We start from the raw sequence: 18,051 nt of genomic DNA, 5'->3' as shown, positions 1-18,051 counted from the left end.
AATATGATTAAAAAAAAATTATAACAGTAAATAACGTCGACTTTTAGGACGTCGGTTTGGGATGTAAAAGTGGACACTGAGATATAATTTTATAATAAATAAATAAACTCTAGCATGGATTTAGGCAACACAAACATAATTTAAAAATAACAATTTAAATAAGAAACTAAAGTTGTGTGGATGATAATAAAAAATTAAGTTTTTATTACATTAGCATTAGTTAAATCAATATTTTGTTTATTGAGATGTAGTGTCAATGCTAATTTAACTTATTTAAGAAAAAAATAATTAGTTTCGCATAAAATACATAGCATCGATATATTCATTATAACTTTTTTATAGGGTTTTTTGTTTGGAGTTGGTTCTGTTTTTGAAACAGAACAGTTGGTGTAACAAACCTGGCGAGTAAGGTTTGTGTTTTTTAAGCCTTTTGTGTAAGCGGTCACCACCGAAGGAGTCAGTTTAGCAGTGCTGGATTTCTGGAATAGTGAGTGTATGCAGAGAGAGATAAGTGATTGGGTGACATGTGGTATTGAGAGATACAGTTATAACAATATTTTAGTTATGAGAGATAAAATGGGCAACCAGTCCTAAACTACTTGCCAAAAACAAAACGGGAAGCTCGTCAGATTCCACATAGTGATATATACATGAGATTCAGATAAATTCTAAGAACGTGGTCTGCAGATGAATGACGCCAGAGGACCTATACTACAAGGGGCGTGCATAAATTTACCTGTTCATATAACATTTATGGAATTAAGCAGCAATCGCCAAACGCCTTTTTATTCATAAAAACTCTCAAACATTGACTTGATGAATTGCCTCTTATTCTTTGAACTGGATATTAACATGGGTGCTACATATCAAGCTTTCTTGCAGCAAGGTTTCACTCTGCAGCATTTATTTTCCCTCGTTGAGAAATGAACAATCTGCTCAGTAATGTGCTTCTGACTTGAAAGGGGTCGTAAAGTCGCCCACGAGCCATAGAATGTTTCCACAGCTTGTGCAGAAAAACCATTCTTGCTAAGGTCTAGTAATTGCAAGTTCTTTGCCTTACCAATAGCAATCGAAAACTGTTGCGTTAAATGGCACTCGGGAGATGAATTTCTTTGACATGAACTGGCACAGCTGTCGTCAATTCCAGAAGCAGCAGCTTCCAGTGCAATATCTTCACTATCAGCAACTTCCAGCTTATAGTTGGGTGTGTTTAAAGAGCAAAGGACCTCTTGATTATCATCAACTTGCATAGCATCTAGTTTCTGCTCCTGGTTTTGTGAGCAGCTTTTTACTGATAAATCATATTGTAGAGTTGAACATTCCTTTGGAACAGAATTATCAGCAATATTAAGTTCTTCAATGCAGCTGTTCTCTGATAAAAGAAACAATATATTCATAAAATAGTAGTAGCTGAAAAAAACGAATCAACCAGATAAAATTTAATGACTACCTGCCAGAGCCTCAATTATGTGAAGGATTCCAGTAAGCCCAAGTTGACACTTTCTAAGAACCAAAACTTTGAGACAGCACTGTGGGTTTACGAGAAGAGAAAATAAAGTATCGCTGCCCTGTAGTTATTAGAGAATTTAAACAAAGCATTAATAACAAGACTGATTAAAGTCACAAAATTATCACTGAAACGGTCACAGCTATACATCTAAATCAATAAACTGCAAACCAGTGTAGGTAATGAAATGATATGAAAAGCCAGATTCTGTTTAGTGTTATAGCAATACGCAAATACAACCAGCCAAGGAAACATGCACTACAATGATATTAGCAATAAAAATCCAGTTACAGCAACGAACCTCAGCCATGATAGGGTTTCCTTCCAGGTTTAGCTCTAGGATGGAACAAAAGAAATTAACACTGGTGTTTAAAACAAAGTTACATGTTAGACCACAATATGATAGGTCAAGTTTCACAAGCTCTTCATTCCCTTTGAGCAAAGATTCTACTAATTTATTCGCCCCTTCCTGCAGAGTATTGCCTCTAGCATCAGGAGGTCATGTGGGCAAGGCAAGCTGGATTAAACAATAATGATATAACAACGTGAAAGTGCAGTAGTAGGAAATAGGTTTTACTCACAGTTCCAATACCCGTGCCCCCAAGTAGTAGTCCTGATAAAGTTAAGCTCCCTGCAAGCTTGCAAAGGGCATCGACAACTGGTTTGCTTAGTTTTAGACCACTCATATTCAACTCTGAAAACCTATAACGGGCAAACTTGTTTAAATTTATGTATGCTCAAGAAAGTAAAATTTATTTAAGGATGCTGCTACACAGAGATGGATGGTGACATTGGTACCCTTGATTTTACCTTTTCAGAGTAGAAAGCTTGGACAGAAGATTAACTGTAGCATTTCCAGATACAGGGCTGTTGTATCCTATCAAAGTTAGATTACCCGTTATGCTGGAAGACTACATGGACCAGGGATTTGAAGATAATGATAGATTCATCATACCTATACATAGATGGGCAAGGACAGATCTGGAGTCCAATGCATCTGCAATCTTTTGAATAGTTCTGGATGTGACAGAACAGTTCTCTATATTCAAGCTACAAAGCGCTGCAAAACAGAATGTAAGCTATTAAAGGAAAAGAAAGAATAGGGTAAATCCCTTGTGTATATTGAACACATAGGGTTATGTTTATATAGGAAAAAGAAACATATGGGCTAAGCCCATTACATAAATATGAGATATCTAACAATATCTATAATATCTCATAATATCAAATAATATCTAATAATATCTAACACTCCCCCTCAAGCTGGTGCATATAGATCATATGTACCCAGCTTGTTACAAATGTAATCAATCCTAGGTCCTCGTAAGGGTTTAGTAAAAATATCTGCTAATTGATTATTTGAATTAACAAACTCAGTCTTGATATCTCTTGATATAATCTTTTCTCGAATGAAATGACAATCAATCTCAATATGTTTTGTCCTTTCATGAAAAACTGGATTTGAGCTAATATGAAGAGCAGCCTGATTATCACATATCAGTGTCATTTGAGTAACCTCTCCAAATTGCAATTCTTTAAGTAACTGTTTAAGCCAAATAAGCTCACAAGTAGCCGAGGCCATAGCTCTATATTCTGCTTCTGCACTAGATCTTGCCACAACACTTTGTTTCTTGCTCTTCCAAGAGATCAAGTTATCACCAATGGAGACACAATAACCAGAAGTTGACCTTCTATCAAATGGAGATCCTGCCCAATCAGCATCTGAATAACAAACGACTTTAGTATGGTTATTATGACCATATAACAAACCTTTTCCAGGAGAGCCTTTAATGTACTTCACTATACGAATGACTGCATTCCAATGATCTTCACATGGAGAATTAAGAAATTGACTCACCACACTGACTGCAAAGGAAATATCAGGACGAGTAACAGTGAGATAGTTCAATCTTCCAACTAATCTCCTGTACTTCTCAGGATCTGAAAGAGGCTCCCCCTGATTGGGTAGAAGCTTGACGTTGGGATCCATGGGAGTATCAACAGATTTCGAATTCATCAACCCAATTTCCTCCAAAATATCTAATGCGTATTTTCTTTGAGAGATAACAATACCAGTATTGGATTGTGCTACCTCAATCCCCAAGAAATATCTGAGTTTGCCAAGATCTTTGGTCTGAAAGTGTTGACAAAGGTGTTGTTTTACTTGTGAGATGCCATGGTGATCACTGCCTGTAAGAACAATGTCATCAACATATACTACAAGATAGATACACCCAGCACTCGAGTGACAATAAAAAACTGAATGATCGCCTTCACTGCGAGTCATACCAAATTGTTGAACAACATTGCTAAATTTTCCAAACCAAGCCCTAGGAGACTGCTTGAGGCCATATAAGGATTTGCGAAGACGACATACCAATCCAGAAGACTCCCCCTGAGCAACAAAACCGGGAGGTTGCTCCATATAAATTTCTTCCTGCAAATCCCCATTAAGAAAAGCATTTTTAACATCCAGTTGATAAAGAGGCCATTGTTGAAGAGCAGCCATAGCTATGAATAAGCGAACAGAGGCCATCTTTGCTACTGGAGAAAAAGTATCACCATAGTCTAAACCAAAAATTTGGGTATAACCCTTAGCCACAAGACGAGCTTTGAGACGATCAATAGTACCATCAGGACCAACTTTGATAGCAAAAATCCACCTGCAACCAACAACAGATTTCCTAGATGGTAAAGGAACAAGTTCCCAAGTTCCATTATTCTGAAGCGCATTCATTTCATCAAGCATGGCCTGACGCCAACCAGGATGGGCTAAGGCATCACCTACAAATTTTGGAATGGATACAGAAGAAATAGACGAAAGGCAGGTATAAAAGGGTTGAGATAGTCTATGGTAACTCAAAGCAGTATAATGTGGAGAGGGATTACGAGTAGAACGTATACCTTTACGGATAGCAATAGGAAGATCAGGTTCAACAGTTGGAGGTTCAACTATAGGAGCCGGAGGGGGATGAGGTGTTGGCACCAGAATAGAGTCTGCTGATGGACGATGAGACGGTTGACGACGACTATACACCTGAAGAGTTGGCGGCGGTGGTGAATTGTTAGGTGCACTAGGCACAACAAGAGGAATATTAACTTGATTAGATGAAGAAATTGAAGGAGAAGGACAAGACTTAAAGTAAAGGGAAGATTCACTGAAGGTGACATCTGCTGAAATAAAATAACAGTTTAAAGACGGTGAGAAACATTTATATCCTTTTTGTGATCTAGTGAACCCTAAAAAGACACATTTGTGTGACTGAGGAGATAATTTATCAAGACCAGGACTAAAATTATGAACAAAACATGTGGACCCAAAAACTTTGGGAGGTAAAGAGTGGAGAGGGTCATGTGGAAATAAAATAGAATGAGGAATTTTGTTATCTAAAACTGAAGATGGCATGCAATTAATGAGATAACATGCACTAAGAACAGCATCACCCCAAAAACGCTGAGGAACATCACCATGGATTAAAATAGTACGAGTTGTTTCAACAAGATGTCTATTCTTGCGCTCAGCTACCCCATTTTGTTGAGGTGTATAAGCACATGAAGTTTGATGAAGAATACCATGAGAAGCCATAAAATTTTTAAAAGAATGAGAAAGATACTCACGTCCATTATCACTGCGCAAAATTCGGATGGAAATTCCAAATTGATTTTTAATTTCATTGTAAAATATTTGAAATATAGAAAACAACTCAGAACGGTTTTTCATTAAAAATACCCAAGTACATCTTGAATAATCATCAATAAAAGTAACAAAATACTGAAATCCTAAATTAGACTTAATACGACTTGGTCCCCAAATGTCAGAGTGAACTAAGGCAAAAGGAGATGAAGCACGTTGTGAGACACTACAAGGAAAAGAACTACGAATGTGTTTCCCTAACTGACACGACTCACACGATAAAGTAGACACATTAGACAAACTTGGAACAAGTTGTTGCATCTTGGCAAGACTAGGATGACCCAACCGAGCATGAATGAGAGATGGAGAATCCATAATTGCGCCAACATGTGCAGAGATCTGTAGTTGATAAAGTCCATGAGACTCACATCCGGTGCCAATCATCCGTCCCGAACTCCGGTCCTGTAAAGTAACAGAATCTTTGGTAAAAGAAATAACACAGTCAAGGGAACGAGTGAGACGACTAATGGATAATAAGTTAAATGGAGACCCAGGGACATAAAGAACATTATCAATAGATAAAGATGAAAAAAGATTAATAGTACCAACACCATGTGATGGTACCCTATATCCATTGGCCATGGTAACTGAAGGTAAATAACCCGTAGTAGATAGGGAAGAGAAAAAAGATTTATTACCAGTAATGTGATCAGTGGCAACTGAATCTAGAACCCAAGGGCCATGGGAAGTGGAGTGAGTGAGGCCAACAAAAGATGTACCTGAATGTGCAACAGAAGCCGTGGAACTAGGGTTCTGACGATCCTCATACCATTTAAGAAATTCATTGAAAATAGCAGGCTAGCTTGGGGTATCAATTGAAGTATGGTCCATGGTAGAAGGTTGCACAGGGGCAATTTGAGCAACCGCAACAGATCTAGGAGGACGACCATGTAAGGCATAACATCTGTCAATTTTGTGGCCAAGTTTGCCACAATGGTCACACTTGTGACGCCCTTTGCCCGACTTGTGAGGGCGAGTACGATCATTATGCTGAGATACTAAAGCAGAAGAGTCATCAACATGAGACGTTATATCAGCGGTGTGTTTACCTGGCACGCGCAAAAGGGTAGAACAAGTGGAAGTAAAATTGGGCACAATAGGAGATCCCAAAATTTGATCACGAACGTGAGAATAATCATCAGGAAGACCATGTAAACCCAATAACATGAAGAACTTGGATCTTTGTTCTAGTTCTTGAGAAGGAGTAGAGGCAGGAGGTAATAACTCATTAAAATCATGAAGAAGAGCATGAAGTTTACCTAGATATTCTGCCATTGTACCATCAAGACGTTTGGGAGCAACAATTGTGAGAAGATTTTGACACACACCATAAAGACGTTGAGTATCATTGGTGTATAATAATTTTGCTTGTTCCCAAACTTCTGAACATGTTTCATAGGTACGAAAAATTTGTTTTAAAGATGAGTGAATGGTCGATTTGATAACAATGCATAATTGAGCATCAATTTTCGACCAACGAACAACCTCATTTTCAGCAAGAGTAGGATGAGTAAGATGATCAACATAACCTTGACTCTTAAGCCATAATTTAATATCTGATGCCCAAGTGTCATAATTGGTTCCATCCAATTTGTCAATGGAAAGATGAACATTGACGTAATTAGTTTAAATAGATGAATCCGACATAATGACTGAAGAAGAAGCCATAGTGGCAGCGGAAGCGGAAGAAGCCATAAAAGATAAGGACAAATCCAGTCACCGGTTAATTGGCGGGAGCAACAAAGATGAAGGCTCCGACAGCGATTCCGGCGAAGGTCCGGCGAAGTTCCGGCGAGACAGTGGGGGTGGTGGCTGGAAAATTCCAGTGAATAGTGGATTCACCAATAAAAATTGAACCCTAAACCCTAAACTCTAACCTTATGCTCTAGATACCATATTAAAGGAAAAGAAAGAATAGGGTAAATCCCTTGTGTATATTGAACACATAGGGTTATGTTTATATAGGAAAAAGAAACATATGGGCTAAGCCCATTACATAAATATGAGATATTAACAATATCTCATAATATCAAATAATATCTAATTATATCTAATAATATCTAACATAAGCAAATAGAAGTAGAGGCATATCTACAGCAGAAATCCACATACAAAGCACATTGAGAGACCATAAACACATTTTGACATAAATTTGATATAAACATTTCCATAGCTCAAAGCGAGACCATGTACACTAGAAAGGATAGAAGAGAAGGACATGACAATGAGTATTCTTCTAGAGATGGAAAAACAATATCCAAATTGCCAGAGGTTCAAGTCAAGCAGCTTACCTGTACAGTTTTTTAAAATTGTCGAAAGATAAGATCCACATGCATCAGTAAGACGGTTTCCAGATATGTTAAGAACTTCTAGTCTCGCAAATAGAAGTGAACACTCGCAAATCTAACAGAAACAAGCAAAGTTAATACATTAGCAAATTTGAGATTACTCGTGCAAAAAAAGAGAAAGTATACTATCTGGAAACCATTGTTGGGACACGATAGGCAAATACAAAATAGGTTATGATTTGAAAATCATTGAAAAAATGGCCTTTCGTTGGGACACGATAGTATGATATTTTTGGTGATTAAGAGCTAATCATTCATTTTATTTTTCAGAAATTATCACAACTAGCATCAAGAGTATGCATCCATTATATTTGAGTTCAAATTTGGGACATATTTTCCTGTTACATAAACCATCATTTTAGACCTCATACACCTAAAAAACAGATTTAACAAGAACCAATTTTAGAACAAGGAACAAGCAAAGATTAAAAGATTGCTAGTATCATACCTGAAACAACGTTGTTGGGCCAAATCGATTACAATGCAAATCCAGAGTTAAGCCACCATAAGATTGTCCCGATGCTGTGAACACCTTTTGAAGTTTCTCTATTGTTCCGTTTCCTAAAAATATAATCAACTATAAATATATAACAGTTTCACTCGTTATATTTTTATCTATTTTAATTCTTTCATGGTTTTAGTTTCAAATCATTCATTAGTCGCCAACAAAAGGACTTGTTACCAGATATTGTCAATGAAATTTGAGACTTGACAAATTTGCTCACAAGACAAATATTAGAACCTATAGCAAAAAGATTACAAGCCAGAAAAAAATGTACCTAACAAGTTGTGAGAGAGGTCCAGCATTGCAAATGACTTTTGGGAATGCAGTGCATTTATCAATGGTGTAATTGACAAATCTTGCAGGTCGCAATCAGACACAACAATCTCGTCATCTGAAACCTGTTAACGACAATAGGCCAAAAGCAATTGTACAAAAAAAAAAGAAACAGATTCAATCAAAAATATGAAAATGAGAAGGCATACGTGTCACTGTGCAGTGGCTATGAAAGAATTGATATAGATAACATCCATCTTACCTCTAAATTGTAAAGCTTCATCAGTACCTTGATGTTTGGTACCTCAGATAACTCTTTGCAGCAGTCTACGTACATTTTTATCAGGCGCTTGTGAATCCATCCTATAAAGGATAAAAAAATCATGCGTCTCACTTGGAGATGGATAGTGGAAAGCTAAAATTTGATGTTAAATACAGTTTCAATAAAGCATAGGCCTATAACTGCCTTTCCGCTGTCAACTTCACATTTATTGTTTCCATAAATTACAACTTGCAATCATCAATGTATATCAAGTGATGAGTCAAATTAAATTAAATTTTAATCAATACATAACAACCAAGCAACTACTCTAGAGATTCAAATATTTATGTCAACTGACGTGCAAGTAGTAAAATATCTTGAATAATGAAGTTCTTGACAAGACCCAGATGAGATAAAAAGAAAAAACAAAACTCGAGGACATGGCATAAAAAATCGAATGGTGATAATACTGAATAAAAAAAGAGCACCAGTAGTATCACATACCATCAACGGAAGCTTCAACCATGTCATTTCCCAGAACTTCCTTAAGATGTTCAACAGTTTCCAGGGATTCCATATCTCTTCCAGCACATTTTATATGCTCAATAATGGGCAACAAACCTATTCATAAATTTGTAAGTGCATCCAGTTGATAAAACTGCAACTTAATGGTAATAGACTAATATTAAAGAATGGAATCAGTTGCTTGAAAGTTTGGTATGGTTTCACATGTTGGACACCAAGTATTAATATGAATACTTCTTGTGCCTGCTGCTAGTGATAAAATTCTATCAAGATCCATAAAACTCCTAAGCAGGACAAGAATTTGTCATTGACATGTTAGGCACAACCAATTTACATATAGGCACATTTTTTGAACATCTATATGTTAGATCTTGTTGGTGCCTCTATAAACCTTATTGTTAGGGCACAAATTATGCTCCATATGAAGCTTAACATAATGTAAGGAACAGACAAAAGAACAGACAAACTTAAGCTGTGTCACTTGGTGACACTTAGCTACTCTTCCTCACAGGCCAACCAATTTCTGCACCAAAATTAATGAATCCAAAATCCTGGAATAAGCATTCACAGTAAAACTTCCATCTAGCTAGGAAAGAGGAAAAACTCAACATATGCCAATCAAAGAAAAATAGACCGATCACTTAGGAAAATTTATTGAACATGCATCTATCTTCACCTCGGAAAAGAGTTAACCAATCCATGTTGAAAACAGAGGTTAAACCATGTTTAAAGAATACTTAATGGTAAATAAGAAACTAACAGTAAATCTAGGCTTTGATTAAGTTTTCTGTTATTTATATACAAAGCTAGAATACCCCAAACTCACTTCCTCTTCTTAAATTTTATACAATTCTTAACCAATTAAGTTTCAAGTAGGGGTGGTCATGGATTGGATTTTTCAAAATCCAATCTAGATCCAATCCAAATAAATGGATTGGATCTAAAATCCATATCCATTTTAACTAGATCAAATTTATATAGATTTCTTTAAAATCCATTTAAAGTGGATTAAATCTAGATTAAATTCACTTTGTTAATTAAATTAAATCTACTTTGTCAATTACATTAAATCCATTTTAATATATACACACTAACTTGGCTCAAACTGGGCCTAAGCCGACTCAACCTAGACGCGGACCAACTCGACTTGACATCGACCCGAACCCAGACCACTCGATATCGGCCTAGGTCCAAACCACTCGAAATCGGCATAGGCCCAGACCACTCGACATCGGCATGGGCCCGCTCAACTAAACATCGGCTCGAAATCAGCCCAAGCCCGTTCAGCTCAATATCGCCCGGCTCGCTCGGCTCGACATACGCCCGGGGCCACTCGACTCAGCATCAGCCCAGGCTTGTTAGACTCGACATCAGACTAGGCCCGCTCAACTCAACATCGGCTTGCGCCTGATCAACTCGACATTGATTCAGCCTCGTTCCGCTTGACATTGACCCAAGCCCGCTCAACTCAACATCCGCTCGGGCCCGTCCAGCTCGACTTTGGCCCGAGCCCGTTCAGCTTGACATTGACCTGAGCTCGCTCAACTTGACATCAGCTCGGGCCCGGGCAACTCAACATCGGACCGTGCCAGGACAACTCGACATCGGCTCGACAAGGGCCTGGGCCCGAGCTGACTTGGTTCAACATCGGCCCAGGCCCGTTCAGCTCGATATCGGCCCGGCCCGCTCGACTCGGCATCAGCCCAGGCTTGTTCGACTCAACAACGGACTGGGCTCGCTCGACTCGACTTCAGCTTGCGCCCGTTCAACTCGACATCGGCTAGGGCCCCTTCAACTCGACATTGACTCGGCCTCGTTATGTTCAACATTGGCCCAGGCCCGCTCAACTCAACATCGACCCGAGCTCGTTCAGCTTGACATCGGCCCGGGCCCACTCAACTCAATATCGACTCAAGCCTGCTAGACTCGACATCGGTCTGGCCTCGTTCTGCTTAACATCGACCTAAGCCCGCAATACTCAACATTTGCTCGAGCCTATCCAGCTCGACATCAGCCCAGACCCGTTCAGCTCGACATCAACCCGGGCCCGAGCAACTCAACATCAGCCCGGGGCCACTCGACTCGGCATCAGCCGAGGCTTCTCCGACTCAACATCGAACTAGACCTGCTCGACTCGACATTGACTCGGGCCCGTTCAACTCGACAATGACCCGGCCTCCTTCAGTTCAACATCAACCTGGGCCCATTCGGCTCGAGCCCGTTAAGCTTGACATCGGCCCTAGCCCACTCAACTCGACATCAACCCGAGCCCGTTCAGCTTGACATCGGCCCAGGCTCGCTCAACTCGACATCGGCCCGAGCCCACTCAACTCGACATCGACTCGAGCCTGCTAGACTCGACATCAGCCCGGCCTCGTTCCGCTTGACATTGACCCAAGCCTAATCGACTCAACATCCGCTCGGGCCCGTCCAGCTTGACTTTGGCTCGAGATCGTTCAGCTCGAAATCTGCCCGAGCTCGTTCAGGTCGACATCAGCCCAGGCCCGGGCAACTCAACATCGGCCCAGGCCATATCGACATCGATCTGGGCCTGCTCGACTCAACATATACCAAGGATTCCTCGGCTCGACATGGGCCCAGGATTCGTCAACTCGAAATCGACCAGGGCGCACTCGGTTTGACATCGACCCAAGCCTGCTCGGTTCAACATTGGCTCAGACCCACTCGACTTGACATCGGCTCAAAATTGGCCCAGGCACGTTCAGCTCGATATCAGCCTAACCCGCTCGACATTCGCCCAAGGCCACTTAACTCAACATCGACTTGCGCCCATTCAACTCGACATCGACTCAGGCCCGTACAACTCAACATTGACCCGAATTCGTTCAGTTCAACATCAGCATGGGCCCGTTCGGCTCGAGTCCATTAAGCTCGACATCGACCCAGGCCCACTCAACTCGACATTGGCCCGTGCTCGTTCGATTTGACATCAGCCTAGGCCTGTTCAACTTGACATAAGCCCGGGCCTGTTTAACTCAACATTGTATCGAGCCTACTAGGCTCGACATCAACCCAAGCCCGCTCGACTTTACATTCGCTCGAGCCTGTCCAATTTGACTTTGGCCCGAGCACGTTAAGCTCGACATCAGCCCGAGCCCAAGCAACTCAACAGCGGCCCGGGTCAGGAAAACTCTACATCAACCTGGGCCTGTTCAGCTCAGCATCGACCTAGGATTGCTCAACTCGACATGGGCCTGGGCCCGCTCAAATTAACATGGGCCCAAGATTTGTTGACTCAACATCGGCCCGGGCCCGCTCGATTCGACATTGGCCCGGATCCACTCAGCTCAGGCCTGATCGACTCAACATTGGCCCTGGCACGCTCGGCTCGAAATTGGCCCGACCCGGATGACTTCACTTCGACCCAGACCCGCTCGGCTCGACATCTGCCCGGGCTGGGACGATTCGACATTGACCCGGGCCCGCTCAGCTTGACATAGGCCGGGTTGCTCGGCTCTACATCTACTCAGGCCCGTTCAGGTCAACATCGACTTGGGCCAACTCGATTCAACATCGGCCTGGGCCCACTCAACTCGACATCGACCCAGGCGCGGACGACTCGACATCAACCTGGGCCCGGACAACTCAACGTCGCCTGGGCCTGGACAACTCGACATCAATCTTGGCCCGAACAACTCGACGTAGCCTGGGCCTGGACGACTTGACATCGATCCTAGCTCGGATGACTCGAGATCAGTCCGAGCCCTCTCGGCTTGACATCGATCTGGCCTGTTTGACCTGGGCCCAGATTATCTTGGCTCAACCTGGATCGAGACAAGTTAAAATCTAACCCAAAATGCAATTTGGATAATCCAAAAATGTATCTAATCTATATCTAATCCATATCCAATTAAATGGATTGGATTTAAAATCCAAAAGTATGGATTTGGATTTGAGATAAATCCATTTAAATAGATTAAAACTAATATGGATTTGGATAATTATGGATTGGATTTTGTAATTTGGATTTTTTGTCCACCCTTAGTTTCAAGTAACTGGAGATCTTTGCTAATATTACTAACTGACAGAAACACTAAAAAGTAAGAACTGCCTACCCTCTGATCTCTTTTCCGGCAGAAATTGTAGATAATATAAGCATGCAACTACAGCCTTCAAAGAGTCAATGTTCAACTGATCACCAGTGGTACACAAGGTTGCTTCAACGTGTATTAGATCATTCCCAATCCGACATGTAATACATTTCTGGGACTAGAAAATAGAGGCACCAAGTTAGAAAAATAGTTATTAGATGGGCATGAACCCCAGGTATATTTACACTCCAGTCATAACAGTAACACTCACGTCATTTTGGGAAAGATGCAACCTGGGCTGGGAAATATCATTTTGTTTGCCAGAGAAATCAGTGTCACATTTAGAACCAGTAGGGAAATTAGCTTCAGCAACTACATCATTACTCAAAGACCTAGAATGCCTGCCAGATTTTGTGGCTGTATGTGGACTTGAACATTTGAAAGAACTACTACTTTCTTCAACATTAATTGCACCCTTAGATCCATACTCAGAGATAACCTGCCATCCCAAAAATAGAAAAGGCTAGGCGTTCACATGGTCATACTTGAGCAAAGCTCGCATACATGCAACTAAGTGGAGATATCTTTACCTGAATTTTACAAGGACTGGCTTTTCTCTTAACTGCAATCAGGACAGTATCAATCAGAATATATTCTTGGTATAAAATATTTGCATCAGATCAGAGTAAGCAACAAAGAAAACATACTGGCATTATAAGTGGGCAAATCATCTACCAGGCAATCATGATCCTTTCTGCTTGAACATTCCACCTCATCATCATCATCATCAGAAAGAATTACACGGACTCGTTTTCGACTAACAATTGTCTGATGATCACTGGTTTGATTTTTCAGACTACTGGGTGACTGCTCTGCTTGCTTGGTAGAGTTGAGAAGACTTTCTTTGTGGCCTGTTTTGTTTTTGGATGAGCTTTTTATGGATTGATAGAGGGACATAAGTGGTGCGTCATCTTCCAATTCATCTCCAGTAGTTGGAGCTTTTGATTGAGAAATTGTCTTTGGAAAGCAAAAATTATCAGACCCACTGTTTGACAAATAATCATCTGCTTCAGTATCAGTTTCAGAGCAACAATCCTCTGACATATTTTTTGCTGCTGCCTCCTTTTCTTTGGATTCCTTCAGTTTATCAATTAGAAGCTTCAACCTCCTATAAAAATTACAATTGATCAGCACTAAATTACATGTCCATCAAAAGGAACCATGATAATGGAAACAATAAAATGGATTCACTTTGCATAGTACGAGATTTTTACTTTCGGGGGTTTGAATACTAAATGGGTAGGGAGTAGTTAGTTCAACAAAACTGCAAGAAATGTATATTAATGATACAGGCTACCATGATCCAGTTACCTGGTCTCATCCTCATCGTCAAATCTTATCATGTTGCTATAATGCATATTTTCCAAAGCAGAGAGTTGCACATCAGGCAGGTCTGCTTCAACAGCAATACTACAACAAGATGCAATCAAATCAATGCAGTTCAAATAAGACCATCAAAAGGATGCCAACATGGATGTAATTTTTTTTAAGTCCAATCAAGGATAAGTCATATAAGTATTACGTAGTAGGTGGTCAAGTTTCATTCAGCTACTCAGATTCCATTACAGTTGCAAACTATTTCTTGTTCCATTTCATCAGTTCTCTAATTTCAGAAAATAAAATCATCCAGTAAAGTTAAATATATAGACATTTCTCAAATTTAGAAAGAATAATATATTTCTGCTGTATTTGAATAATGAACCCATTGGACCTATAAATACATGATCCTGTTGGTTATTTTAGAAAATATGGAGAACAAATCCCTGTAATTATGGGATTGTTTTTAAATACATAATCCAAGTATTAGTAGCAAGATACATCTATAATAAAAAATAAAAATTATAGCAAGGATAAAATAAAAGACTTCCTAAAATACACAATAAGTGGCACGGTTTTGACAATATTATTACCTGTAGCTCTCTTGAAATGCATCTAATGCTTCTCTCCAATTGTTAGTAGAATCCAAAACATTACCGATGTTAATTTTCACCAGCGCTTGCCCCTATAATCGTTATTAGCAAAGTATCAACTAAATGACAATAAACATGCACAAACAATCAAACAACCTATTTCACCTACATATATCTTTGAATACTAAGTAAATTAGGACATTGGCATGCACACAGAAATTTAAATGTCCCATCAGGATTTGAAGTATTATGTCACCCTCAATGGAAGAAATTCTCATGTACAATGAGTATAGTGCCCTCAATGACTACGATTTTATTATATAGCATTATAAAGTAAATCTTACCACAAAGACTTAATTTTGGTGTCACGAGTTGTGTTGTAGTTAGACTGTTGTATTACTTAATTTCTCCTGAAATGTACATTGTCCTCTTTTGAAGGGTCAATGAATCGGCAAGCAACTAAATCTTATAATTTTCATCTTTGGTGTGCATATGGATGTATTCAAAGTTACTTCCTCTTAATTTCGTATATAAACTATAGGCCAAACCATATAAATTTTGAAGATTGAATTGAATATATGATTAGTGCCTTGGCTTGGAGTCTTTTAAACCCTTATTTTGCAACATACACAGGGCATGTTTTCTTCACAGCTTAATTCTAGAAACAAGTGAAAATCTCTCCAAAATAAGTTGAATCAAACACACATTCATATTACCAATGATGTGAAATCGACATGGATATTAATTTTGATTTGTATTGTATTAAATAAAGTAAGATTGGAGAGGAAAAAATAAATTGTTAAATTTATGTCATAGTTACCTCTAAGTTACCAATATTTTTGTACATTTGCCAGCTCTTTTTGTACCATTTGATAGCTTTGTTAAATCTTCTGAGTTTCTGGTATGATTCTGCAATATCCAGATATGAATCAGCTAGCTTCTGCCTATCACAGAGTTCACTTGCTATTTTCTTCTTCTCCTTTGCATATTCACAATGCTAAACAAAACATTGTTTAGTAAGAAAGGTCACACTTAAGCAATAACTAAACATACCATAACTTCAAAAAGTCTCTGCTTGGACACATGATACTAATGGTTCATTAAATTATCAAATGTGGAGGAAAACATAATATATTACTTAACAAGATTATCAAAAAGTCTCTGCTTGGACACATGATACTAATAGGTCATTAAATCACAAAAGGCTTTGCAATTAAATAAATTGCACAACAAAACAAACCTTGCTTAAAACAACAATGAATATATACTTAATTCATAGCAAACAGAACATGTGCGTGTGTATATCTATTCCTTAAAGCAACGATAGAAGACCAAACCAAGACTTCTTCACGTGTACCATACGAAGTAAGAAAAGGTGAAATGAAGAAATTGATATGATGGAACATAGCGATGCAGGTCAAGCGTCTCTTTCATTAACTTGATAAAGAAAAATTGAACATACTAAACAAATGAAACCCACTTGGTGTAGTGAACATAAGTATCGGATAAATTATGAACTGCCTCGCCAAATCATTAAAAATTCAAGACAAAATAGTAATTCCAAGACAGACATAATCATGATAAAAAAAAAACACGAAGATAGAACTCATACCTTCTCCCACGCAGAGATCATCCTTGCTTTCTCAACAAGGCGTTCAAGAACTGCATTCTGCTGCAGCAAGAATTTCCGCTCATTTGATGTCCCTCTAGCCGCGGCTATATCTCTTTTAAGCTTTTTAAGGCTTTGCTCTTCTTTCGTTATATCAGCCATTACCTTACCAGCTTCTCTCACAGTTTCAATATTCTGCTGAATTTGCTTAACCAAAGCATCTTCATCCTCCAAGGACTTCGCCAAACCAAGGGCCTTCTCGTAATAAGCACTTGCATCTTCGTACCTCTGAGTCCTGTAATGCATTTCACCAAGATTAATATACCCCTTGGCCTCCCCTTGACAGTGTCCAATTCTGTTACAAATCACAATATCCCTCTTGATGTTTTTCCTAGCCTCATCCCAAAGCCTAAGTTCCATATACACAGTCCCAAGGTTGTGATGGAGCCTACTGCGGCCATCATCGAATTCAGCGACCTCCTCTTCATCACAAATCTCCAATCCAGTAGTTAAAATCTTCCGCGCCTCGTGCAAGTTTTCAAGATCTATTTCAAGCAAGCCTATGTTGTTGTGCGCGTCTATGTACTCCTTGAGAAAAGAAGACTTGTTGTTCGGAGGATTCTCCTTGAGCTTCACCGCGAGATCCATCGCGCACTTGAAGTACTTCTTCGCGTTGCGAATAGAGTTGTGGTCGTGATCCGATCGCGAGAACAGTTCGTGGTAAGTGCGTCCGAGTTGCGTGGTCGCTCGCTGCTCCTCGACGATGTCGTTTGCGTCTCTCGCGAGCTCTAAGTGCTTTTTCTGTGAGCGGTAAGACTCCCGGTGTTAGAAAGGAAAACATAGGTTAGGGTTTTGAGAGGGAGAAGTATTGACCTGGAAAATTAGGGCGTCGGGGAACTCTTCGAGGCGGAGGTACATTTCGCCGAGGGATTGGCAGGTCGGGAGCAAGTGCTTCTCCGGTAAATGTTTGAGCGAAATTTCGTAATCGATTCGGAGCCAGTTCAGGGCAATGACGTAATCTCCACGCTTTTTCATTATGTCGGCGATGACGTTGGCCCACCGCGCCTCCTCCCGGTGGTTTCCCTCAGCATTCGCGTTCCGGTACGCCGCTTTCGCTGACCTCAGCTCCGCGTCCATCTCGAAACAACGGAGAAAGGTATCGTTGTGGGTTTTCTCAGAAACTCTTTTCTTTTCTTTGCAGGGAAAGGCAAACGTTGAGGCCCGCGCGCAATCTATTAAAGATTCGAATGAATTTGCTGTCTCCCGCCAAAAACACTTTCTTCTTGTTTTTCTTTCTCTTTTTTTC

General features: G+C 39.9%; 1 protein-coding gene across 1 annotated transcript; it reads right to left on the bottom strand.

Annotated features, from left to right (window-relative positions):
• Positions 1-545: 545 nt before the first annotated feature.
• LOC137812465 (protein TONSOKU) lies at positions 546-18,005 on the bottom strand. Its single transcript, XM_068614446.1, has 20 exons — positions 17,619-18,005; positions 16,749-17,546; positions 15,957-16,133; positions 15,137-15,228; positions 14,538-14,636; positions 13,874-14,334; positions 13,757-13,788; positions 13,438-13,665; positions 13,191-13,344; positions 9,094-9,210; positions 8,590-8,690; positions 8,329-8,452; positions 7,998-8,110; positions 7,493-7,604; positions 2,463-2,567; positions 2,318-2,384; positions 2,089-2,209; positions 1,809-1,976; positions 1,451-1,568; positions 546-1,372 (listed from the first exon to the last, which is right to left on the bottom strand). Exons 1-20 carry the CDS (start codon positions 17,880-17,882, stop codon positions 867-869), a joined length of 3,957 nt encoding a protein of 1,318 aa, XP_068470547.1. The 5' UTR covers positions 17,883-18,005; the 3' UTR covers positions 546-866.
• Between the last annotated feature and the right edge of the window lie 46 nt (positions 18,006-18,051).

This window comes from Phaseolus vulgaris, chromosome 2 (assembly GCF_000499845.2).
Source record: "Phaseolus vulgaris cultivar G19833 chromosome 2, P. vulgaris v2.0, whole genome shotgun sequence".
NCBI lineage: Eukaryota > Viridiplantae > Streptophyta > Magnoliopsida > Fabales > Fabaceae > Phaseolus > Phaseolus vulgaris.
The sequence above is the reverse complement of the archived record's forward strand: the minus strand, read 5'-3'. Positions and strand labels throughout refer to the sequence as shown.